This window comes from Xenopus laevis, chromosome 3S, assembly GCF_017654675.1.
Source record: "Xenopus laevis strain J_2021 chromosome 3S, Xenopus_laevis_v10.1, whole genome shotgun sequence".
NCBI lineage: Eukaryota > Metazoa > Chordata > Amphibia > Anura > Pipidae > Xenopus > Xenopus laevis.
In genome coordinates, this window is record NC_054376.1 from 97,455,176 (window position 1) to 97,483,120 (window position 27,945).

Consider the following 27,945-nt stretch of genomic DNA (forward strand, 5'->3'; position numbering starts at 1 on the left):
TATTATGAGCTTTAAAAGAATTCTCATTTTAGGGGTCTATTTTTCTAATTTTTCATTGCTAGTAATTATCCGAATTTTTGGTGGTTTTAGAGAGATTCATATTTTTTCTGCGCTTTTTTCCATTCATACTTTTTATATTCAGATCTTTTAATACTAGTTTGTTTTTGTAGTATACTCAAGAATGTGTTGTCTGTCACTGCTGTGTTCATTCATAAAGATGCAAGCTTTTTTATTTTCTATTTTTCCTGTCCATCTGGGTGTTTGAGGAACCAATGCAGTCTTCCATGGATTTTATTATACCTCCCAGCCAGCCCTAGCACTCCAGACTTTTTTTTTTCTTTTTTAAAATTGCATCATTACTTTAATAGGATAAGATAATGGGCCAATCACATTGGATTCACAGCTCTAATGTACTGTAGGCTCACGATACAGCACTTGTAATATGAGCCTTATATACCCACGAAAAAGTGTGCTAAGCATTTTTGCACAACTCCGGCAGTGATGGCGTTCCAATTATTTCACTTTCTGTGCCCTTGTTAACTGAATAATTGTTTCTGCTGTGCTTTTTGTCACATTAGGAAAGCAGAAATCTATATGCAGATCACCAGACAGTTGTGCAGAGGTTGGATTGTTCACATCTGGAACTCATTTCCCTGGCTGTCTCCATTAGCAAATGCAGCATTTTATTGTTCGGAGCAGCACATCAACCTGCACTGAACAAAGAACCAACTTTTTCGCCGGCAGTAGACAGAACACCCACTGCAGATTTAAGAACTTTTACTGTTTTTGAATGCAGTTACGGAGGTTGAACTGAAAGAAAATCAACTTTATTATTGAAACAATGTCTGATACCAAAGACTGTCCTGAAAGGAATCATCATTGGTATGTATAACACAGTATTTAGACAGTTTTTCATTTGGCTAGAGAAGCATCAAACGTCAGTGTTCCAAAATAAATGCATATGTTTTGGAGTTACAACTAAGTTTATTAAAATTATTGATGAACTATTTGTTTTAGCCCTCAATTAGACAATTCAATATAAAATATGCATATTTCCCCTTTCCCTTAAGCTTGAATCACATATATTATTTCTATTCACTAATGTATTTAAGCCTTTCATTGCATATTTCAAACTTAATTAAGGCACATGTACTTTTTTTGTAGGTTACCATTATTTATTGATTTTGAGAAATAAATACAAAACATAACATACACAGTAGTATTGTTATGTATATCAACGTTAGCAATAGCATGCTTAAAAATGGAAAAAGAAAACATGAACGAAATAAAAGATGAAAGATATAGCTTGGTTCCATCAAGAATAAACATCCTAAATAGATAAAGAAGTACTTACACAGTGAGGGTACAGTTATATAGAGTAAGCTGTCATTTCCTCAAATTGTTTATTGCTCTCAGGTCTAGAAACCAACTCAATTGATTGAAAGAACATTATTGGATTTCCATTTAGAAGAGATTGTTGTGCCTCTATAGTAATTTGATTCACTTTCAGCTTGAGTGTTGTTATGGCCAACGAAAAATGAGGCAGTCGCTGTAAGTAATAGAATCCTTAAGACTGATTATATAAAATGACACATCTTTTACTTGAGCACCCTCTCCAGCTTAATGAAGATGTTCTGGGATATATCTTTGCAAGTCTGCCAGTGTATAGATACCACTTGATCGTAACCTTGTAAACACTTTCTTTTAGTTGAACGCACACCACTAGTTTGAGTGAAATCTTCCCAGTCAAAAATTTAGATAAAAAAACAAAAAAACATTTAGGTAAAAGATATTTTAATTTTCAGTATAATTTCTACAATATGAAAGAATCACTGTTCGATCATGTATAGGTCATTTTTAATATGATATAGAGAATTTGAAATTAGACTTGGATCTGGGTTTTTGTTTCATTTTCATTTTCACACCGCAGCTCTTGCAGTTTGATGCTGATACCTATACAGTGCAGTAGTTAATGGTCTCGCTCTCTCTAACTATAATTATACTTAGGTAAATGTTACAAACATATTTTTAAATTTCTGCCTATTGGATTTCACCAGTAAGTGACTGAACCCAAAACGCTTGGAAGCTTTCGATTAGAAGATGAGTAGATATCCTGAAATGAAATATGTTATCATATGGCACAGTTCTAGTCTGTCTTGTGTTTGTGCCACCGCAGCGCAGTAACTGAAGTACACCCAGAATTTTTTTATGTTATTGAAGGGCAAAACAATTACAGAGGTGGCCGGTACAGTTCTCTTGCTTACAGATTGTTTATTCAGTGTCTTAGTGCTTCAAAATCACCTTCCTCAGTCATGTATTAACTGCACTCCATTATGCAGTGCCACAATGCAAAGAAAATAAATTGCCCTGGCTATCCTTTTTTAAGATGTCCACATGAACTCAGTAGAAGTAGTCTGGAGTGCCCGAAAGTAAAATTGATGAATGGCTACACTGGAAACCTCTGATCAGTTTTGCAGTCAAGTCTAGGGTGATACCATTGATACACTCCTTGGCCAGTTCTCCAGTTGCTTTACTCAGACCCAGGTAAACAGTATTATAGCTCTTGTTTATATAGGGACCTCTATAACCAAATGTTAATTCTCCTGTATTATTCTCCTACAGTAAAAAAAAAATGCCAAAATGCCCTACCAGCCAGTTCTTTGCCAGCAATATTAGCTTTTATCATCCTAAGTAATTTTTCAGTCAGCTGTCTTGTAACACAAGATGTGAGAACTCTCCTTAAACCATGTCAGTGTTTCTTCTCATTCCCAAGTAGTGGGTAGAGGATTACGAACTGGTAGAATTGTCTGCTATCCACAATTTCATTTACATTTACACCTAATCCTGAAGCAAACCAGGAGTATAAAAGTGCAGTAATGCAGCAAATTAGTGGGGGTTTGCTAACTAAACAGAGAATGCAACCAAGAAGCATTAACTGTAGCATAAGTATAGATATGATAAACTTGAAGCATAATAACTATTTGGTTATTCAACAAACATGTTGTCAAATCTAGAGGCTATTTATAAATATGTAGCTGAGTAATTTGTAGAACAATAAATGATTATTTATTAAATAACACATACACAGAATGCAGTTTCAGCTGGCTGAGTCATAACTGGAGCGGAAACTCCATATAATCAGTTTCATACATTCAAAAGTGGCGACAGGCCAAGTCAGGATCAGAGATGCAGAACAAAGTTGAAGACTGGACTTGTTGAAAGTGGAGTGGAAATCTAAAATACATATGAAGCATTTCTTAGTTTCACCATAATGTTTTATATTTCTGCTTTGTATAATGTTTTTGTTTGCCGAGGATGAGGAAGACTTAAATACAGCACATTAAAGCAATCACAAATTTGTAGAGAAAATGTGTAAAACAGCTGCGTGCATTTCAGGGAAAGTATGTTAAAGAATGAGTTAACCTAAAACTGAACCCCTGTCCCTTCTAAAAAAATGTCCTGGAAAACAATACCCCCAAAATGAATACTTAAGCAACAGTTTATATCAAATGAAGTGGCATATTAAAGAATCTTACCAAACTGGTATATATATAGTGAATAAAGTACCCCCTCTTGTAAAATATAAGGATATTATAAGTTACCGAGGCCGAGTGTTTTTATACAGGTCATGGAACTCCGAGGTAACTTCTAATATCCTCATATTTTACAACTGGCAGTACTTTATTTATTATAATACACAAGTTTCAGTGAGTCATGTGACAGAAATGACATCAGAACTCACCGTTTATAACTGATGACATCAGAACTCACCGTTTATAAGGATATAATTTACAGGATATTCATAGCTTTTGTGTATTATATATATTTAAGTAAATATTGCCCTTTTTCACCTCTTACCTTGAACCATCATTTCGTGTTTGATATTCTCTGTGCTGCCTCAGACCAGAAATACTACAACTCTAACTGTAACAGGAAGAAGTGTGGAAGGAAAAGACAGAACTGTCTGTTAATTGACTCATGTTACCTAACATATATGGTTTGTTTGTGTGCACCATGAATTAGAGTACTGCAGTGGTTGGGTACCAGCAAAAACCTGCAGTACCCGGTGGGTAGAAGTTCGGGGTGCGGGTATAAAATCGGATCTCGGGTCGGGCCGCGGGTCTTCTCAATATCGATTTTTACTCCTGTTTTCTGATCAAGTCTACTTCCGATGATGTCAATTCCGGTTTACAATGACAGCACTTCCTGAATCTTGATGGTCAGCGGGTCGCGGGTCGGCTAGTGGGTACAAGCGTGTAAGAATGCAGGTTGCGGTGTCCGGGTTGCGGATTGGACTCTTATTTTTTAAAATGACAATTTTCTATTTAGGATTACCCAATGGCACATACTGCTAAAAAAGTATGTTATTATGAAAATGTTTTATTTACATGAAGCAGAGTTTTACATGAGCTGTTGAAGGGGTATAGCTTTCCATTTCCATAATCAATTTATTTTCCCCACATTGCCCTAACAGTAGAAGGGTTGTTACTTTCGGCTAATGTCACACGTGTACATGAAGCGGCCACTATGCACAGCATTTTAGGAGGCCACCACCCCCTTCCTAAAGTGAAAATTATGTATTTATTATGTCTTTGTGAGCTATATGAACAATCTTTTTTCACCATTTATATGTACTACATGTCATGACTCAGGCTACTCTATTTAATCCTGTCATGATTTCATTACCATGGTTTACATCAGGATGTCCATGGTGTTCCTAATTCCATATTTATTCCATATCCCATGCTTAGTGGAAATACAATTTGTACATCAGAAGGAAATTTCAACTTTTGGTTTAACTGTACAGATAAAGTTGAATACAGTTTATCCATATAAAGGAAATATTTTTATTCTTGCCATGTTAGTTATTATATCCCTTGTATTCTGTTTGTTTCTTAGGTGATCCAGTTAAATTTGTCCTTATGGCTGTTTTTAAGAGAAGTAAGTTTTTTTAAAAAAAAACTTTTAATAAATGAGGGTGGCAGATTTACATAGGGTCGAATATCGAGGGTTAATTAACCCTCGATATTCAACTGCCGAATGTAAATCCTTCGACTTCAAATATCTACGTCGAAGGATTTACCGCAGATTTTTTCTTCAACCAAAAAAAACATTAGAAAGCCTATGGGGACCTTCCCCATAGGCTAACATTGCACCTCGGTAGGTTTTAGGTGGCGAAGTAGGGGGTCAAAGTTTTTTTAAAAAAAGACAGTACTTCGATTATCGAATGGTCGAATATTTGAATGATTTTTAGTTTCGAATCGTTCGTTTCGAAGTCGAAGGTCGAAGAAGCCAATTCGATGGTGGAAGTAGCCAAAAAATCATTCGAAATTCGACATTTTTTTTTATTCTATTCCTACACTCGAGCTAATTAAATGGGCCCCTTAGTATTGGGTCATCTGTGAGTCAGGTGAGTAATGTCAGTAGCATGTGGGGTTAATGTATCTGCCATCCAATACCAGAACAACCGTATACAGGTATAAGAAATCTTTCCCTTCCCTGATGTCCATATTCTTTTTAGGACAGTATGTGAGGGATATCACCATAGCCTTGCTTTTGTTGTATTTATAGCCTAAAACACAGTGAATGTGTCCATGTTGTCCTGGACAGCACTGAATATATATTTCTGGAGTGCACCAGATGAACTAGAATGCAAGTATGGGATTCGTTATCCGGAAAACCGTTATCCAGAAAGTTACGAATTACGGAAAGGCCGTCTCCCATAGACTCCATTATAATCAAATAATCCAAATTTTTTAAATAATTTCCTGTAATAAAAAAAACAGTACCTTGTCCTTGATCCAAACTAAGATATAATTAATCCTTACTGGAAGCAAAACCAGCCTATTGGGTTTATTTAATGTTTACATGACTTTCTAGTAGACTTAAGGTATAAAGATCCAAATTATAGAAATATCCGTTATCCACAAAACCCCAGGTCCCAAGAATTCTGGATAACAGGTCCCATACCTGTAATAAAGTGAATAGGGTTATCAAGAAAAAGGTTTGGCTGAGTTTGACTCTTTTTTTTGTGATAAAGTTTACAATAATGAACAGAGAAATGAAATAGAGAACCTACTACTCCTTTTACCTTGTAAGGTAAATTGAACTCTATTTTGCAACCTTTAGATACTTTGTAATGGTGCTTTTAATAGCATTATTACCCACTAATGTTGAATTTGATTTGTAGTGTATTGATGATAGTAAAAGCTTAATTGGTAGGTAACAAAATCAAAAATAAATTGAAGTTGTACTAGTTAGTTGTTAAAATGTTAAATATTGCAGAAGAATTTAGTTGAAATAGCTTTGTTTCTTTTATTATAGCAATTATCTTTTTTATTTCAGTTAACCAGATTCTTCTGTTTCTGCTTGTATTGGCATTTTTTGCAATATGGTACAGTACAGTATACAAGGTTTCCAGACACAAAGAAGATGAAGGTGAGCGGAAAATGAATTCCTACTTTACAGAAAATGTAGCAGTGGTTGGTGGGTCCCAGACTGAATGGTAAGAGGAACCCTGTGGGGGGTCACTTGACTGATCCACTGCCTGCCCTAAGCCTATATCCCCTCTATACTGGAAATCACCTATGCCTCCAAGAAACCATCTCATCATTGTACCAATATGAGCAATCTAAAAAACTGTCTAATCTGCAACACTTGAGAATCTGAGTTGGCAATCTCAGATTTAGGACTACAGGGAGTTCTTAGTGAATACATTCTTTAAAGCAATTTATCTTTCTAACATTCCTTCCCTATACTCAGGCAACTTTTTTCACTTGACAAAATTGTCCCCTGTTCACCTTCAAGTGCAGTAAAGTGATAGGAGGCTAGCATTCAAAAATGTGTCACTGAACATTTTTGAGATGTAAGTGCCTGTCATTTCACTGCATTGGACAATTGCTGTCAATTTCTAGTCAAAGTGAATGGGGGGAGGGTGGTGATTTTGTGCATTTCTTCCACACCCAAAGTAATCACTTTATGTACCAATACACAAAGGTTGCAGAGAAACATATTGGGTTTGGAAACTCCAGCCTCCATAGCAACTAATGTATAATAAATAATATAATAATTGTTACATTTAGATGCAGATGAAGAAACAGAGGAAGATGTCATTCCAGTTGTTATATGCGCTGCCAGGAATCGCATGGGGGCAACCATAGCTGCAATCAACAGCATCTACAGTAACACTGAAGCCAATGTGCTGTTCTATATAGTTGGCTTGAAAAATTCAGTAGTGCACATAAGGTATTTATTGTTTTTATCATATTCAGTTAATCTGTACATTGTATTTAAAGCTATGTACTCTAGATGCAAAGTCTCCCTTCTCTGTAAGTACAGTGCTTCATAGGTAACATTCCAAAATCCATTCCTGTATCTAGGTACTGTATGTATTTAATTACATTGAAAAATTAAATAGCTTGATAATTATTTCATCAGTCCAACCAAGAATTTGCTTTCCCTCTTACCGTATTTTAGAAAAGGTTTTTGAATAAAGTAGCTTTCTTCTATAACCACTATACTGTAGGTGTTCACAGATACACTTCTATTGCCCCTGCTTGAATATAATAAGCTTGACTTGATCTGATATAAAGATAGCTGTCAGAAATTATCTTATACTACAACACCTATCACTTTAGGAACATTAAAGACTGGAGTTGTCTAAATTAATTCCATTGATGCCATCTGCATGTGTGTTTGTGACTGATTATACCAAACAGTGCAAAGAGTTATAATTTTTAAAGGATAATTCAACCCTTAAAAGAGAAGGAAAGGTAAAAATTAAGCAAGTTTTATCAGCAAGGTCTATTTAAATACACCAATAAACCCTCAAAGTAATGCTGCTCTGAGTCCTCTGTCAAAATTAACACCACATTTCTTTCCTTCTATTATGTACACATGGGCTTCTGTATCAGACTCCCTGCCTTCAGCTTAAACCTCCTTGCCCGGGCAAGAGCATGCTCAGTTTGCTCCTCTTCCCCCCCTTCTCTGCTGTAATCTGAGCCCAGAGCTATGAGCAAGCAGGAGAGACTGGGCAGGAAGTGATGTAACACAAAGCTAATACTGCAGCTGCTATCCTAAACAAATAGAGAGAGCTTCTAGAGCTGTTTACTCAGGTATGGTAGACCATTCTACAGAATAAATATAGCATTCTAGCTTGCACTATTGCTAATCTATTGGCAATAAAATGCCTCTGTAGCTTACCTTCTCCTTTAACAACAAACCCCCTACTTCCCTCCTCCAGCCCTAGCCTAGCTCCCCCTCCCCCCAGGGGAAATGCCCCTAAATTTTTAATTAACCCTCGGTGCATATTCAGGGATTGCAGTTCACGGCAGCCATCTCCCAGGTCTTCGGTAATCTGAGACTGAGACCGGCGAAGCGGCACATGCACAGTTGGAGCAGTTTCCTGGGTTGTGACAACTGCGCATGTGGCAAAATGGACGAAAATTGACAAAAAATCGCCAGAAAAAGATACGAAGACCCACAATCTGGCTGGGGGGGGGGTCCTGAGTTCAATGCCAGCTTGGGCACTGAGGGGAGTTTGTATATTCTCCTTGTGTCTGTGTGAGTTTCCGCCACTGTTTCTCCAGTTTCCTCTCCACACTCCAAAAAAACATGCAGGTTAGTTAATTGGCTCCTGATAAGATCGACCCTACTGTGTGTGAGTGTTATAGTCAGGGCCGTATTCACCATGTAGGAACTCAAGAGTCCATGCCTAGGGTGGCAGCTTTGAGCGGGTGGCCCTTAGGTGCCTATATGGTAAATTCTAAATTTACCATATGCCTTGATTGGAGCATGTGCAGTACAACAGGTCATTCAGCAAAGGCTGAGGGGGCAGGCTGAGATCCAATGCCTGGACAGGAATACAACTGTGGTGATAGGGACCTTAGACTGTAAGCTTTACTGGGACATACACTAATTTGAATGATGTATAATCTTTATATAGTGCGGCAAAAAAGTGTTGGAGCTATATACATACTGTAAGAGAAAATGAATAATGCAGCACCAGGGCTTTCAGCGCTTGCTAGCAGTAGACCAATTTACCATAACATGTATGATTCTTGGATTTATGGCAAGATCTCTTATAGCTAGGTGAGAAGCAAAATTAATTAAATATAAAGACAATTTCAGAAATAATAACCAATAATATTTAAATGTTAAATGTTCTTTGCCTGCTTTTCATTACTTGCTCACTCAACAATCTCATCTCAACCTTTTCTCCTTATATGCATTTCTATTTTTTCATTTGTTTTCCCTCTTTTTAGGAAATGGATTGAGGGCACTCAGTTAAATAAAATACATTTTAAAGTAGTGGAATTCAATCCATTGGTGCTTAAAGGCAAAGTGAGACCTGATGCAGCTTTCCCTGAGCTTCTCCAGCCTGTAAGTGAAGATTTTCGTCAAGCCGGCACGGGGTATTTAATAAATTGCTTTACAGGGAATTGTGACACACTGTCTAAATATGTTATTTTGTAAAAAAAATTAAGTTTTTACCAGTCCCGTAACCTACAGCAACCAATGAGATTTTTAATTTCTTATTCTAAATGTACTAACCAGATAAAAGCTGATGGTTGTTGCAGGTTGTTGGACTTGGACAAACTCTTGCCTGTTTACTGTGTAACCCCCAAGGAATAATACTTAGCTGTCTCACATTGTGCCATGGTGCAACTGACAGGTTAAAAATGTGTTTTCAACTTCTGATTTGGTGATGTTCCAAAGTAGCAAAATATAGAAACCCACAATAATTTGCAAAGCATTTAATACTGTCAATTATCTTATTTAAACTAAAAAACCTGCCTAGTCACCACATTTAAAGGAAATAGTTTGTGGCTGTGATGTTCTGATGTTCTATGTTTTCTTTTAGAAGAGACATAGAAGGCTGCTATTTTAGTATATTCTACAAATGTACATTTCTACATAACATGAATATCTTCCAGACAAACCAAAAACAGATCTATTACATCTATAAGTTCTTAGCTGTTATGATTAAAATACTATTACTACTACGGATATAGTACTTTGTTCGTAGAAAATGCTGAATTGCATCAGTTACTGAAATTCTAAGCTTTCCAAACTGAGTTTTAAGAACATGAACACATAAGAACAGGAGGCTTTTAAAGCTATTGTAGCAACTTCAGACTAAATCTTTTGATTTTCTCAGTTGCTATTAAATTTAGTGACCTTTATTCATGTACTGCCTTATTTTGCTCTTGTCATGTCTGCAAGGCCAAGCTTTTTCACCTTTAAGTTAACTTTTATTATGTTATAGAATTAGCTATTCTTAGCAACTTTTCAATTAGTCTTCATTTTTTATAGTCATAGAATTATCTGCCTTCTGCTTCTGACTCTTTCCAGCCTTCAAATGGGGGTTACTTACCCTGGAAGCCAAAAAACTATGGGATGTCATTTTTCACTCTATTCCCTGCTAAAGGGCTGTTGTTGGCTTGGCCTGGTATAGAAGCTCAAAACATAATGTACATCATTTCTGCCCTACTTCTTTAGTTAAAGGAAAACTATACCCCCCAAACAATGTAGGTCTCTATAAAAAGATATTGCATAAAACAGCTCATATGTAAAATCCTGCTTCATGTAAATAAACAATTCTCACAATAATATACTTTTCTAGTAGTATGTGCCATTGGGTAATCATAAATAGAAAATTGCCATTTTAAAAAATAAGGGCCGCCCCCTGGGATCGTAGGATTCACTGTACTCACAACCATACTAACAAACCATACATGTTAGGTCACATGAGCCAATTAACAGACAGTGTTGTGTCTTTTGCTTACACACTTCTTCCTGTTACAGTTAGAGTTGAAGTATTTCTGGTCAGGTGATCTCTGAGGCAGCACACAGACCATCATGAAATGGTGGCTCAAGGCAAGAGATGTAAAAGGGCAATATTTACTTAAATATATATTCCAGTTTGGTAAGATTCTTTAATATGCCACTTAATATGATATGAACTATCTGTTGCTTAAGTGTTCATTTTGGGGGTATAGTTTTCCTTTAAGCTTCTCCTTAAAGGCAGACAACCCCTTTAACTTGTATTTGCTACCTTGTTTGTCAACCTATTTACTTCAGCCAAACCACTCACAAATCCTGAACCCTTTTAGCCTTTCCAGTTGCACTAGTTCCGTTGCACCTGTCTGATTAGTCTTTTTCTACTGCTCTGCTTTTACTTAATGCCTAAGGCACTTCTATAGACTCCTGTATGAATCTCCACTCACAGGCACAGTGTTAGCCTGAGGCAGCTACATGAGGCAGAAATCAGCCCGAAAAATACAAAAGCAAAAAAAAAAAAAAGCATGCATTTTCAGGCTGATCTCCACTCTGCACGTTGTGCTACACTTAAAAACAAACCCTTGCAACTAAAATCCCCTACCCCCCTACTCTACATAGACCCCCTCCCTGCTCCCCCCAGTGTAGCTGTTACCCCTGGTAAATGCCCCGAACTCTTTACTTACCCCTCAGTGCAGATTCTGTCCAGCAGAGTTCACGGGCGCCATCTTCTTCTCTTTGGTAATCTTCGGGAAGTAAGTGCCTTATCGGCACATGCGCTGTTGGATCAATTTTCTGTTTCGCGACAACCGTGCATTTGCCGAAAGTCACGGAAATTTTCGAAGGGAAGGAAGAAGACCCAAAGATTACTGAAGCGGCTGAAGATGGAACTGAAGATGGAACTCCGCTGGACAGAATTCCATTTGAATACAGTGGAAAACATGTGGCAGTGGATGGCAAATGGTGCGGGGAGTCTTATACAACAGTCATTTAAAAAGATGTTGGTTGTTTAGTCTCAGTAAATGACAAATGTATTAGTATTTGCTACAATATGTATAAACACTGTACCAGGGACCCATCAATTTACTGCTTACAGTTGTCAGTAGTGGGGAATATTAGAGAAGTTATGAGAAGAACTAAAGACAAGTTCATAACACTTACATTTTTTTTTGCTTCCTTCCTTTTCAAAATACGCTTGAAAAGTTGAACTTCGTTCGTTTTTACTTACCACTCCTCATCCAAGAACACGAGAAGGTGATTTATCTGGATGATGATGTCATTGTATTAGGTATGTTCTTGCAACAAAAGGTAATAGGTAGCACCTCCCATTGATAGAGAGATCACAAAATAATGGTGTGCAGGGTCACATGACATATAGAATTGAAGTACAGGAAGGAAAAGTGTGTCCCATGTCATTGCACCATCCCATTATTTAGTCTGAGATCCCAACCATATAAGGTAAAACTTAACTTTTATTAAATTATCCAAATTAACACGAGAAAAAATAATAATAAGAAATTAAAAGCAAGGTTAGGTAGGGTAGCTGTATAAACACGAGGTCATCAGCTAATGTACGATACATGAGATCGAGATTGTGATGTGGGTTTATGCTGCAATAGCAACTGTTGCCCACCATCAATCTCAACTGCTGCCGTACTGGCGTGCCTCTATGCGTATGAGGGAATTCATGGATGGCGTATGGAGTTATGTCGGCACATAAAAAGTAAGCGCAGTGTGTACTCTGTAAACTCAAGTGCCGTAAATGGCAGCTTCAACCTGAGAGTCCCCGTGTCAACTGTGAGGGTACTTGCGCCCCGTCCCTTGTATCAGGGAAGAGGTAGTGAAACAATAGGAGGTGGAAGCAAACCTCCGCGATCGAGAGCACCCCTCGTACCCTCCCACACCACCCTTCCTTTGAGATCAGTCCACGGTTAGGACGCGGGTAGCCGATCGGCGCATCTATTTTTAAAACTGTTAGGCAGGGACGATTACAAGCTGGGACGGGCGGCTTTGTGGAAGGGAGGAAGGGCGGAAGGGCTGGAGAAGGGCACTTTAAGTTCGCCGATACTCACTTAAAAGGCACTGATCTCAAAGGAAGGGTGGTGTGGGAGGGTACGAGGGGTGCTCTCGATCGCGGAGGTTTGCTTCCGCCTCCTATTGTTTCACTACCTCTTCCCTGATACAAGGGACGGGGCGCAAGTACCCTCACAGTTGACACGGGGACTCTCAGGTTGAAGCTGCCATTTACGGCACTTGAGTTTACAGAGTACACACTGCGCTTACTTTTTATGTGCCGACATAACTCCAAACGCCATCCATGAATTCCCTCATACGCATAGAGGCACGCCAGTACGGCAGCAGTTGAGATTGATGGTGGGCAACAGTTGCTATTGCAGCATAAACCCACATCACAATCTCGATCTCATGTATCGTACATTAGCTGATGACCTCGTGTTTATACAGCTACCCTACCTAACCTTGCTTTTAATTTCTTATTATTATTTTTTCTCGTGTTAATTTGGATAATTTAATAAAAGTTAAGTTTTACCTTATATGGTTGGGATCTCAGACTAAATAATGGGATGGTGCAATGACATGGGACACACTTTTCCTTCCTGTACTTCAATTCTATTAGGTATGTTCTTCTGCCATTAATGCATGTAAACATATTTTAATTAAACCTTTTTCACCTCACATTATTTCTTATTTGTGACTGGAACCTGGCACTTTCTGACGATGCAGAAGGGTTGTATAGGTTAATGAGGGAGTCCCCAACCTTTTATTACCCGGGAGCAACATTCAGATGTAGTAAGAGTTGGGGAGCAACACATGAACAATGTTCGTGGGTGGTCCTTGGTAGTCCCTATGTGGATTGGCAGTCTACAAGAAAATCACAAATGAAGCCCCCCCCCTATTTTTTGTTTTTTCATGTTGAGAGCTTGCTTTTAAGTTGCAAGTGTCAAATTGGACAGTTATCTTAAAGAGACTCTAGGGCGCTATCATTTTTTTTTAGCTTGAAACTTTACGTTTTTTCCTTCATAAAATGATCTTTTATTTTGATTAAAAAGCTGTATTACTTTTGCTTGATGGAAGAGGCATTGCCTAAGCAATAGTTTAGTCATGTCTTCTATGTGTATTCTCCTGCCATAGACCTCTTCTGGCCTTATTGACAACAAAGAATTTTCTCTACACCACATTACTAGGGTTGGAGAACACCCTATCAAAGCCTGTCTTGCCTCTCACTGCAATTTCTATTCAATCCAAAGACAAGCAGCACAGGAGGTGACAGGAATTTCTCATATGCAAGTGGAAAATACACATTTTTGCCATAAATCTATTAAATTCATGGAGGCAAGTTATTGTAGTTCATCTAAAGGGGAGTGATAAGATAAGATTGCTAAAAGGGTTGGTTGGTTATATCCATGGATTTTAGAAGAAGTAGGGGCTCTTTGCTGAATCTATTTAATGCATGCTCTATCAAGTGGCAGAATATAACATCTATTCATATATATATTTGCAATTATACATTAAGGGGATAATTATTTATTAAAATCCAATTTTTTCCGATTTTTTTTAAATAAAAAAAGTCTGACCAAACTAGAATCCACAATGTGACCGTATTTATAATTTAAAAAGCACAATTTAATCAGATCGTGGACAAATGCGATGCGTTTTTTCCAGATTTTTGCCCATAGTCAGATTTTGGGGCTAATTCCAGCACAGACCACAGAAACTTCCAAATAGTTTAGGGACCTCTCTCACTGACTTATATACAAACTAAGCAGGTTTGAGATGCTGGATTTTTGGATTCTGTCTTTTTCCATCCCAAGGGTAAAATAAATCTCGAAAAAATTTGAGTATTTTTTCCACTATAAATTCAAATTTCCCTCACGTCCCTTGGCAGCACTTACTATAGAGAGAGCTCCTCCTTTGGGTAGGAATCACCGCCCAGCATAATAAAAAACTCCTCCCCTGTTCCCTATAAGAGACCCCTTCACCATATCCCCTTCAGTGTTTTTTTCCTACCGGTGAGGAAACATCGTTCAGCAGAAAACATCGTTAAAAAAAAAAACCTGTGGACGCCTGTCAGATGACTGTGCCTCCCTTAAACAGGACTCAGGATCGGACGCCTGTCAGATGACTGCGCCTCCGTTACAGCAAATAAACCGGACGCTATGCAGATGTATATGCCTCCAGGTAATGGAAATAATATGGGCTGTGAATAGGACGCCGCTCAAATGACCGGCCTCCTAGTGTGCGCGCGATAGCAAGTGCGCTGGGGGACGTAGCGGCGGAAGTGACGTCACGATTACGTCACTTCCGGGTTTTGGCGATAAACAACACGCCGCGAAATGGCGGATTGCCGCTCCTGGGTGTATGCTTCACCGTCCAGGTCCCCAAACGCTGCGCACACGCCAGACAACATGACTGACACTGCACCTGATAGAGGGGAACTTAAAGTGAAAATGAAAGATAAGACCAAAAATAAAGACCCCCAAATTGAATCACCTAAGGATAAAAAGGAGACTACTAAGAAGATACCCTTAGTTATTTGCCTGGGCTGTAACAATAAATTTTTACCAACTGAAGGAAACAAGCTGTGTCTGGCTTGTAAGGATAAGATAAATAATTCAGCAGCCCCAGCTGCTAATTCAAATGAATTAGTATCATGGATGAAGGGTGCAATGCTGCAGGCTTTTGAATCATTTAACCAGGCTAAACAGGATAAGGATATTCCTATCGAAAACAGCCCTCTTTATGAAAATGTTTCTTCGGATGATTCGAATGAACCATGTCCTTCAAAACATAAATGGGATTCAGATTCAGAATATTCAGATTCAGAAGATTTCTTTCCCATAGAAGATATAGATCCCTTAATTTTGGCGGTTAAAGAGACCATGGGGTTAGAAGATACTTCGGAACCACCAAAGAAAACGAGCAAACTTTTTGCAAATATCAATAAACGGAAAAATGTTTTCCATTGGATGAAGCTATTAAAGGGAAAATAAAAAATCAGTGGTCTAACCTAGATAGAAAATTTGTCTTACAGAAAAAATTTAACATACTATTTCCCTTTGATGAAGCGGATGCCAAAGATTGGGACAATGCTCCAAAACTGGATCCCCCAGTGGCACAGACGGTTAAAAGAACAACGCTTCCTCTGGAGGACAGTGGGGGTCTTAGAGACCCGATGGATAGAAAAGCTGATGGCGCATTAAGGAAAGCATTTCTAGCAGCAGCAGCAGGATTTAAGCCAGCAATAGCTGCAGCCTCAGTAGCTAGATCACTGAAGGTGTGGATTACTCAATTGGATAAAGCATTGAAGAAAGGAGTGCCAAGGGACAAGATCTTGTCCGACTTACCCATGTTATCTTCAGCAGCTGATTTTCTCACGGAAGCAGCTTTAGCTTCAGTTGATATTCTATCCAAATCCACAGCATTTGCAACATCGGCCAGGAGGGCTATATGGTTAAAACCATGGGCCGCAGACATAGCGTCAAAGAATCGCTTGCTTAATCTTCCGTTTGAAGGAGGAAAGTTGTTCGGATCAGAACTAGATTCATTAGTGGAAAAGAAATCAGACGACAAAGTGAGATGTCTGCCTCAAGATAGAAGATCCACTAAACGTCCTTTTCGTGGGTGTCGCACCTCATATAGGTTTCGACAAGATTGGAGAAATCAGAAACCAACAAAAGATAGACCCTATAGTCAATTCAGAGGACGATCTAGCAGAGGAAGAGGACGTGCAAATTTTCAGCAACGACTGTTTTCGGCATGACGCCAAACAAGTTGGAGGAAGATTGAAGAAGTTTATAGCAGAATGGAAGGAAATAACATCCGACAGATGGGTAACGGAAACTATAGAGAAAGGTTATTCCATCGAATTCACTTCTTTTCCTCCAACGAAATTTGTAAAGACATATCTTCCAAAACAAGAAAAAGAAGCTATGTGTGCGGCAATCCAAGATTTCAAAGATCAAGGAGTATTGATCCAAGTACCTCAAGGAGAAAGAAGATCGGGAGTATATTCCCCAATCTTTTTAGTACCAAAACCAGAAGGGAAGTTCAGAGCTGTGATAGATTTGAGATATCTAAACGGCTATATAAAAAAGAAGAAGTTCAAGATGGAAACCATGCGATCTACGATTCAAGCTCTTCGAGAAGGAGAGGAGATGGTGACACTGGATCTGCGAAATGCTTATTTACATATTCCGATAAGACCATGTCATCAGAAATTTCTGAGAATAGCGATAAAAAGTCCCACTTTTACAGAACATCTCCAGTTTACAGCACTTCCGTTCGGAATATCAAGTGCTCCAAGAGTGTTCACCAAAATATTGGTGATAGCTATAGCATATTTAAGAATACAAGGAGTCTCGATAATACCATACTTGGACGATTGCCTCATAAAAGCAAAATCTCGAGTCATCCTACAAGAACACCTAAATTTAACTGTTCAAACATTACAAAAGCTGGGGTGGATCATAAATTGGGAGAAATCCAATCTTCTTCCCACAACAAAAATAAAGTTTTTAGGAATGATTCTAGACACCGAAATGGGGAAGGTGTTGTTACCATGGCAGAAAGCCGAAAAAATCAGGGACAAAGTGAGAATATTGCAAGAAGGAAGACGATCTTCTCTAAGGCAAATTGCAGAAGTCCTAGGACTCTTTTCGGCAGCTATAGTGGCTGTTCCATGGGCTCAAGCTCACATGAAACAACTACAGAGGTTTCTAAATTCAATATGGGACCACAACAAGAATTCTTTAAACAGGAAGACACAGATACCGCAGAAAATAAAGAAATCACTAACCTGGTGGTTGCAGATAGAAAACCTAAACCAAGGAACCCAATTGTTCCCTACTCCTGCAAAGTTAATCACGACAGATGCAAGCAAAAGAGGCTGGGGTGCTCATTTTCAAGTATTGTCAAAACAAGGAAGATGGGAAGATGGCATGGCAGATCTGGCAGCAAATTCGCTAGAACTGGAAGCAGTATGGAGAGCCTTAAGAGCATTTGGCCCATATATAAGAAACGAGAATGTCTTGATTCATACAGACAATGTAACAACAGCCTATTACATAAACCACCAGGGAGGTCTAAGAAGTCAAGACCTCGTTCAGAGAACAAAAAGAATATTCGAATGGGCAGAGCAAAATTTAAACAGTCTTGCAGCTCGGCACATTTCAGGCCAGTCAAATCTCAAAGCAGATTTCCTAAGCCGAACAGATATACACCCAAGAGAATGGAGTTTAAGTCCAGAGGTATTCTTACAAATCTGCAAAAAAATGGGGTTTTCCAGAAATAGACCTCATGGCATCAAAGGAAAACAAAAAACTGCCGAGATTCTTCTCACTGACAAGTGGTCAGGGAGAGATAGCTGTGGATGCGTTGGCTCAACCGTGGAATTTCGACCGTGCCTACATTTTCCCACCATTCCCCTTGGTGGGCAAAGTGATCCAGAAGATACGGCTGACCTCGGCGGAAATAATCTTAATAGCTCCAGCATGGCCAAAGAGAAGTTGGTATTCGGAGCTGATTCAGATGTCAGTAAGCCCACCATGGCTTTTACCCAGAAGGGAAGATCTACTGACCCAAGGACCAATCTCATGTCCAGATCTAATTCCGCTACAACTAACCGCGTGGAGACTGAAGGGGATGCATTAAGTCAACAAGAAGTTTCCCCTGCAGTAATTAAAACTCTGCTATGCAGCAGGAAAAAAGTGACTAACCGCATTTATCAAAGAATTTGGACAACTTTCAGAAATTGGTGTGCAAGAAGGAATCTGCTCCCAGAGACGGCGCCCATTTCGAAAGTTTTGGATTTCTTACATGACGGATTCATGAAGAATCTAGCTCCCAACACGATTAAAGTACAGATAACCGCTTTGGGAGCGTTTAGAAATTCATCACTAGCGGAGCATCCACTAGTAAAAAGATTGGTTAAGGCAATGCAGAACCTTCGACTAAAGTGCAAACCACTAACACCAATGTGGGATTTAGATATAGTCCTTAAAGTCCTACAAAAAGCACCCTTTGAACCCTTGGAGGAGGCCTCTCTATTCCATCTTACAATCAAAACAGTGTTTCTAATAGCCATCTGTTCCGCCAGAAGAGTGGGAGAAATACAGGCCTTATCCTGTAAGAAACCCTATTTGCAAATTTTTCAAGACAGGATAATTCTTAAAACAGACCCTTCATTCAGACCAAAAGTTTCATCAGACTTCCATATAAATTTTGAAGTTGTTTTACCGGATTTTTACCCAGAGCCTAAAAATAAACATGAGGAGAACCTACACTCATTGGATGTAAAAAGATGTTTACTGAAATATCTGGAAGTAGTGCAACGATTCAGAATCTCAAATCACCTGTTTATAACACATTCAGGTGCTAGAAGAGGCAAAACCGCATCTAAGATGTCGATATCTCGATGGATAAAACAGGCAATTACTATTGCATATACATCACAACAAAAGCCGGTTCCTGCGGGGTTGCGTGCACATTCAACTCGAGCAGTGTCAGCCTCATGGGCGGAAAGTGCAGGAGTCTCTGTGGACCAAATTTGCAGAACAGCATCCTGGTCAAGCTTCAGGACTTTCTCAAACCATTATAGGCTCAACGTGGATACACCCAGGGAAGTGGCTTTTGCAAAAGCAGTATTAAATACTGTATCGACCTAAACCCTCCCGAAATATTGCTTCAAAACTCTCTATAGTAAGTGCTGCCAAGGGACGTGAGGGAAAGGATGAATTTAATACTTACCGTAAATTCCTTTTCCCTCAGTCCCGAAGGCAGCACGTTTTTTTCCCCCCCTTTATTAAAATATTTGGCATTCATTGTGTTATTGCTTATTTATCACTGAAGGGGATATGGTGAAGGGGTCTCTTATAGGGAACAGGGGAGGAGTTTTTTATTATGCTGGGCGGTGATTCCTACCCAAAGGAGGAGCTCTCTCTATAGTAAGTGCTGCCTTCGGGACTGAGGGAAAAGGAATTTACGGTAAGTATTAAATTCATCCTTTTATAGTTAAAAAAAACTTGAATTTCTCATGTTTTAGCTTTTGGACTTTAAGTAAAAAAAAAAACCCTCTCTCTCTCTCCTCTCTCTCTCCTCTCTCTCTCTCTCTCTCTCTCTCGTGCCCAGGGGAGCCTGGGTACAGCAAGGCCCAGAAAGGCATGTGCCTAGAAGGACCGGGTCCTCTAGTGTCTAAGTCGGGGAACAGGGAACCCCGTGAATGAGGTTAGCTAAACAGGGTTTGTTCTGTCATAGACTCTCTAGGAGAGTAAGGTAGAGAGGACAGATAGTAAGAGCAGTTGGAGCTCCATCGAGGATTGTAGCAGGGAGTAGCTTCCCAAGGCTTTTGAATTGCCTAGAGTGAAGGGGCCAAAGTGTATAGGGTGTCAGGATTAGAAAGGTGTTCTCCCTGACCACTCCACAGGGTGGGAGCCGGACCGCTATGAGGTATATTGCAGAAGAAAACGGATGTACTACCTGACTACCTTGCCTGATAGCGTGATAGCTGATGAAGTAGCGTGAGAGTTGTAGTGAAACTACTCCACCTAGGAAATCTTCCATGTAGCGAAGGCCCTAGCCTGAAGTGTTTTGAGTCGCATGTAACCCAAGCTCTAACAACTAGCTGGATATTAACCCCCTTTTGGTCTGCCTAGTCAGATTAGTGTTACAATATCAATTGAATATTACTTGTATAAGTAAAAATGATCAGCTTAACAAAAAATCTAAAGACATTTTTTTTGTACTTTTGGCATACCAGGGAACATCCAGGAGCTTTACGAGACAAAAATATCTAGAGGACACGCAGCTGCATTTTCTGAGGATTGTGATTTACGTACAGCACAGGATATAGTGCACAAAGAAGGCATACAGGTAAGACAGATGATCAAATATAAAATGTCTTGCTACACTGCATCTAATTGTTATGTGCCAGTCACCGACACTCCTTGCAAAATTGGAATGCTTGGGACATGGGGGTTTCCAGATAAGGGATCTTTCTGTATTTTGGATACCTTTTTTGCCACCACAAGTGGATTAAAAAAATGACCTCCCCCAACTACACTTATTCCACTGATTTCTGAAATACAACATAGTTTGCGTGATGTAGAGAAAACACTGTGAGTGCAACTTCTTCAATGAGGTGTATATATATATATATATATATATATATATATATATATATATATATATATATATATATATATATATATATATATATATATATATATATATATATATATATATATATATATATATATATATATATATATATATATATATATATATATATATATACGGGTGGCTTTTTCTTGTTACGTTTTGGTATGAAGGTAATAATGGTGAGTTTCTAATTATTCTGCAGCTTTATCTAGTTGATCAAGTCCATTTGTCACTTGCAACCAGGCAGTGATTTCAGTGAAAGACTGGAAAGGGACAAACTATAAAATATTAAGTTAATAAAGCTCTAAGCTGACAGTGAATATGCTTATTGGTTGCCAAGAATTGCTGAACCTAGCAACCACATAGCATTTTAATGCTGAGGTTATAAGATACAGAATAGAAATGCAGATAAAGCACCGGTTGCACACAGTCTAAGAATAGGAATGCTACATCATAAACGTCTCTTTTAAGATATATGATATATGTTTCTTGTAGAACATAAGTAATAGTATGTCAACATTAAGGGGCAGATTTATCAAGAGTCAAATGGGAGTTATTTAAAACTCCCCATGAACTCGAAATTCGACCAATTGCAATTTATTAAGAAAATCAAATTTTTGGAAATCGGGTGGATAGGATCGACCCGCAAACTTATATTGAATTTGAATCGAATTAGATTCGAGTTTTTTTCTCCAAAAAAACAGGAAGGAAGGCTGCAAACAACTCCAATTTAATCCCAGGACGTCTTCCATAGGCTAAAACAGCAATTCAGCAGGTTTAAGGTAGAGAACAGTCGAATTTGAGTTCTTAAAGGGCCAGTGTATGTTCAATTTCGAAAATGTAATTAGAATTTTTTATAAAAACTCGAATCGAATTTTAAAAATTCCCTAGTCGAATTTGACAATTTTGGCTATAAAAAACATGGCAAATGAATTTGATATACCGGTAGTTAATAGAGCAGCAGGGAGACTACATGTAGATTTAACACAATGTGTAGCTTGAGCTCTGTTTTCCTGCCTTTGATGCAGATGCTGATGCTGTGTTACATTAACATGCAATGTGTATGTGTGTGTGTTTAAAATCCAGCTGCATTTATGCCTTACAGAACACATATATGGGTTTTCTCGACTACAGAAAAAAAGCCATTCAGAATCTTCACATCAGTCCAAGCACCTGCTCGTTCAACCCAGGAGTGTTTGTGGCCAATTTGACAGAGTGGAGAGAGCAACATATCACCAAACAGCTGGAGAAATGGATGAAGAAAAATGTTGAGTATGTATATTACATTATTAGTCATTTTTTCTTGGAGCAAAAGGCTCCATTGCAGAAGAGTGAACCTACATTTTAAATGTCCTACCAGTCACTGGCAATTCATTCAAGTGCACTTTTTGATTCCTTTACTCACTATGAAACACCTAAATATTCCGGAGCCTAGAGGAAGCCTTGTAGCACTGAATGAGATATCATTGTATATGCTCAATCTCTGGGAAAAGATGCTGCTATTCTACTTTGGGGTAAGAGAGCCAGAAAAGGACCACTGAGCCATTTGCTCATTATGCCCAAAATATATTTATAAAAACTGTATCTCAAAGAATTTAAAATAATGAATTTTTAATTGTAAAAATAGGTTCCAATGTGTTTCCTTAAGGTTCTTACTTCCTCCCAAACACTGAGCTTTGGGGTTGGACAAACATTTTACTCATTCCAGGAAACTGGGATTAAAGGGGTTGTTCACCTTTAAATTAACTTTTAGTAGGATGTAGAGAGTGATATTCTGAGACAACTTGCAGTTGGTTTTCATTTTTTACTATTTGCGGTTTTTGAGTGTTTTAGCTTTTTATTCAGCAGTTCTCCATTTTGCAATTTCAGCAGTCTGGTTGCTAGGGTCGAAATTATGCTAGCAACCACGCTCAGATTTGAATAAGAGACTGAAATATGAATAGGAGAGGTCTGAATAGAAAGATGAGTAATACAAAGTAGCAATAACAATACATTTGTAGCCTTACAGAGCATTTGTTTTTAGATGAGGTCAGTGACCCCCCTTTTGAAAGCTGGAAAGAGTCAGAAAAAGAAGGCAAATAATCCAGAAACAATAAAAAAAAAAAAAATGGAAACCAGTTGAAAAGTTGCTTAGAACTGGCCATTTTATGACATACTAAAAGTGAAATTAAAGGTGAACCACCCCTTTTAATTGAAATTCTACTTTCCTACTTTAATGCAACCTAAATGGCACCTATCACTTCAAAATTGTCTCACTACAGATGGGGGAAACATTATTATTTTATTAGCAAGCGTTATTTCCTCTACACTGGGAGGGAGATCCTGGTGTGGGCAGCCATGTTGGGGCACATATTGATATAATGTGCCAGCTTGCTCAGTTTGCACAGGCATTTAACATAGACTAAGGGGCAGATTTATCAAAGGTCGAGGTGAATTTTAGAATGAAAAAAATTCGAATTTCAAGCTATTTTTTGTGCACTTCGACTAGGGAATAGTCCAAATTCTATTCGAATTTGAAAAAAATTCGAAAATTTGAATATCGAAATTTATCATGTACTGTCTCTTTAAAAATTAGACTTCGACCATTTGCCATCTAAAACCTGCCAAATTGCTGTTTTAGCTTATGGGGGACCTCCTAGAACCTATTTGGAGTCAATGGGTGGACTTTGAAAAATCAAAGTTTTTTTGGGGAAAAACTTTGAATCGAATTCGAGCGAATGCGCTATCATATTCGGCCGAATACGGACCAATTCGATCGAAAACGGAACTATTCGACCAAAAAAAAAACTTTGACTTAATTTCGGTTGGTCTTTTTGAATTCTAATTTCGCCGTTTTTTTCAATTCGAAATTCGACCCTTGATAAATATGTCCCTAAGTGTCCCCTTCTCTCAGCTACAGGGTTGTCACTTTTTTTGCTGTCTAATACACCGCCGGTTGGTGGGGAGGTAATGTTGCTAGGCCGGGGTGGTGAAGTCAATGGGGTGAAAAATGGGTGGGGCAGAGGCCAATTAAATTCCTAGATATTGTACAATGGTATTGATTAGAATGTTGTGTATTTTAAACTGGTGTGTGTGTGTGGTTTTCCAAATAAAATTCTACATACTGTATGTTCATTTGGCACACACAGTCCGTCATAATAATCTGCATTGTTTATAATGAATTTCCTGAAAGCAGTTGGGTTCTATTTGTCAGGAACAAAAACAAGCATTTTGTTGTACAGTTATGGGATCCCTTATCTGGAAACCCAATATTCAGAAAGTACTGAATTACAGAATGTCCGTCTCCCATAGACTCCATTTATCCAAATAATCCAAATTTGTAAATATGATTGCCTTTTTCTTTGTAACAATAAAACAGTACCTTGTACTTGATCCCAACTAAGATATAACTAATCCTTATTGGAAGCAAAACCAGCCTATTGGGTTTATTTAATGTTTAAATGATTTTCTAGAAGACTTAAAGGGATACTGTCATGGGAAAAAAATTTTTTTTCAAAATGCATCAGTTAATAGTGCTGCTTTAGCAGAATTCTGCACTGAAATCCATTTCTCAAAAGACAGTATTTTTTTATATTTAATTCTGAAATCTGACATGGGGCTAGACATATTGTCAGTTTCCCAGCTGCTCCCAGTCATGTGACTTGTGCTCTGATAAACTTCAGTCACTCTTTACTGCTGTACTGCAAGTTGGAGTGATATCACCCCCCCCCCACGCAACCCATTTGCAGAACAATAGAAAGGTAGATCTAAGAACAGCACTTAATGGTGAAATCCAGGTCCCACTGTGACACATTGTTACATTGAGTAGGAGAAACAACAGCCTGCCAGAAAGCAGTTCCATCCTGAAATGCTGGATCTTTCTGAAAGCACATGACAAGGCAAAATGACCTGAGATGGCGCCTACACACCAATATTACATCGAAAAAAATACACTTGCTGGTTCAGGAATTAAATTATGGAAAGATCTGCTATCTGGAAAACCCCAGGTCCTGAGCATTCTGGATAACAAGTCCTATACCTGTACTAAGAAAAAAAAAGGTTGAGAATCAGATATATATTCTATAAATAAATATATATATATATATATATATATATATATATATATATATATATATATACAGTATATATGTGTGTGTGTTGCTGAAAGTGTATTTGTTGTAATAATTAGGGTGATGTTTGCGTTACTGATACTGTTACTGATAATGTATGTTCCCTGATATGTTTTAACAGAGAAAATCTCTATAGCAGCAACATTGGTGGTGGTGTGGCCACTCCTCCCATGCTCATTGTGTTTCATGAAAAATACTCACCTGTTACCCCATACTGGCACATTCGATATCTGGGTAAGTACAGTAGCAAAGCATTTTGGCTAAAGGGGACATGTCACCTTAAGAAATAATTCCAGATCTTTTCTATTGTGTTTGTTAAAGGGATACTGTCATGGGAAAATAATTTTTTTTTCAAAATGAACCAGTTAATAGTGCTGCTCCAGCAGAATTCTGCACTGAAATCCATTTCTCAAAAGAGAAAACAGATTTTTTTATATTCAATTTAGAAATCTGACATGGGGCGAGACATATTGTCAATTTCCCAGCTGCCCCAAGTCATGTGACTTGTGCTCTTAAAAACTTCAATCACTCTTTACTGTTGTACTGCAAGTTGGAGTGATATCACCCCCTCCCTTTCCCCCCCCCCCAGCAGCCAAACAAAAGAACAATGGGAAGGTAACCAGATAGCAGCTCCCTAACACAAGATAAAAGCTGCCTGGTAGATCTAAGAACAACACTCAATAGTAAAAACCCATGTCCCACTGAGACACATTCAGTTACATTGAGAAGAAGGAAAAACAGCAGCCTGCCAGAAAGCATTTCTCTCCTAAAGTGCAGGCACAAGTCATATGACTGGGGCATATGTCTAGCGCTATGTCAGATTTCAAAATTGAAAATAAAAAAATCTGTTTGCTCTTTTGAGAAATGGATTTCAGTGCAGAATTCTGCCGGAGCAGCACTATTAACTGATGCGTTTTGAAAAAAAGATGTTTTCTGATGACAGGATCCCTTTAAATAAAATAAACTTTACTTCTACTATCGATCATTTAACTGGTTCCTTCAGTCTGGGAAATTCACAATCACAGCAAGCAGACACAATATTTTGGACACTTATTAAGTCAAGCTGATGCCTGTACACTGGTTACACATTTATTGACTGTGAGTAGATAATTGTGAGAAGAGCAGTGACAATTAGGAAGCGCAGAGTGAAAGTGATTGCAGTGCCTGGGGCAAGCAATATAAGGCTGACAGCTGACACATTTTTAGATACCTTTATCGCTGATATGGATGTTTTAATTAAAAAAGTCCTTTTGCAATTAAATATTAAAAACTGTTTTTTTATGTCTGGATGAAAGGTCCCCTTTAAATAGTAAGTTGGCTTCAAAAGAAACCTTATGTGTATCCCTTGCGGACAGTAATAGTCTGACACTATTTGCCACCTGCTGAGATGCCAACAGAGGACTCCATATAACCTGTGGCTCCTGATAAATGAGTCCCATGGCTTCTATTAGTTTACTTAAATTGTACTGTAATACAGTAATAAACAGTGTTTTCCTTCCAGCCCAGAATGCTCCAAATCCAGGATTTGGTTTAGGATTTTTTGGCAGAAATTCCAAGTGCCTGGCCCAACTAAATCCTCAAATTCACATGATTTTTTGTAACACAAACAAGGAAATTACGGGGCAGGGGTTTGAACTCTACTTGTGTGTTTCTTTTTAACCCTTCTTTAGTCTAATTTGGTTGTAAATTGGACAAATCCTTGACTGAAAGATTCCAAAAATAGTCAAAGAATGAATGCCAAAAATAGTGGATTTGGTCTTTATTGGTCAATTTAGCATTTTCTCCAGCAGCGGAGAAGTGTGTGTGTGTGTTCCTGGGGCCTAAGGCCAATATCACAGAGGGTGGTACAGAGGAACCCAAACAATATTAGTTATTTCGGCAAGGGGCAGATTTACCTAGGGTCGAAGTAAAATCCTTCGACTTCGAATATCGAAGGATTTTGCGTTATTCCTACGATCGAAGGAATAATCGTTCGATATTCCTTCGATTAGAAAATTGTTAGGAAGCCTATGGGGACCTAACATTGGCCTCGGTATGTTTTAGGTGGCAAAGTAGGGGGTCGAAGAATTTTTTAAAGAGACAGTACTTCGACTATCGAATGATTTTTAGTTTGAAACGTTCGATTCAAAGTCGAAGGTTGAAGTAGCCCATTCGATGGTCGAAGTAGCCAAAAAAAACATTTGAAATTCAAACTATTTTTCCTCTATTCCTTCACTCGAACTAAGTAAATGGGCCCCCAAGTGTCAGAATACATTGCTTGCTTGTGAATCTTTTGGTGACACATAGGCTTTATTTATAATAAATAGAGATAGGCTTTATTTATAATAAATACTGTAGATGGCCAAACATAGTGGGAACCAACAGTGCTGCACAGAGCTGGGAACAGATAAGTTAGGGAAGGTGTGTCTTATGCGGATTGGTAGAATCCTAGGGAGCTGGTTGTACCCTGAGGCTGAAAATAGTTGCTTTATTTTAGTTCTTGTTCAAGCAGGAGCTTGGAAATCATTTGCAACCCAAGGGTAGCTTTGGGGAAATGATACATTGTCTCAATCATAATATAATTCATTCTTTCCCTCCCCTACTCCCTTTTCAATGGATTTGCCGGCTGCTTCAGTTATTGCTAACCATGCGCTATTCTGTTTGTGTGAAGGTTGGAACCCTGATAGCCCTATGCCTGAGAATGTTCTTCGGGAAGCAAAACTGCTCCATTGGAACGGAAGATACAAGCCTTGGCAACATGCCCATTCCCATGCCGATCTGTGGGACAAATGGTTTATCCCTGATCCCACCGGAAACTTTCAGATACGCAAACTCTAACACCTAGAACTCAAAATGCCATGCAAATTGCTGGCTTAAAATAAACACCAAGCCTACAATTCCTTCA

The 27,945-nt window shown here is 38.4% G+C and overlaps 1 protein-coding gene across 2 annotated transcripts; it reads left to right on the top strand.

Annotated features, from left to right (window-relative positions):
• The first annotated feature begins 43 nt into the window (after positions 1–43).
• glt8d2.S (glycosyltransferase 8 domain containing 2 S homeolog) lies at positions 44–27,945 on the top strand. Of its 2 annotated transcripts, XM_018256063.2 has the most exons (10): positions 44–882; positions 4,900–4,941; positions 6,346–6,438; positions 7,083–7,245; positions 9,264–9,381; positions 11,983–12,067; positions 20,552–20,664; positions 22,058–22,224; positions 25,183–25,295; positions 27,712–27,945. In XM_018256063.2, the coding sequence occupies exons 2-10, from the start codon at positions 4,923–4,925 to the stop codon at positions 27,876–27,878; spliced, it is 1,038 nt and encodes a 345-aa protein (XP_018111552.1). In that variant the 5' UTR covers positions 44–882; positions 4,900–4,922; the 3' UTR covers positions 27,879–27,945. The 2 variants fall into 2 exon arrangements, with proteins under 2 accessions (XP_018111552.1, XP_041444599.1); XM_041588665.1 differs by lacking the exon at positions 44–882 and having other exon boundaries at positions 4,324–4,941.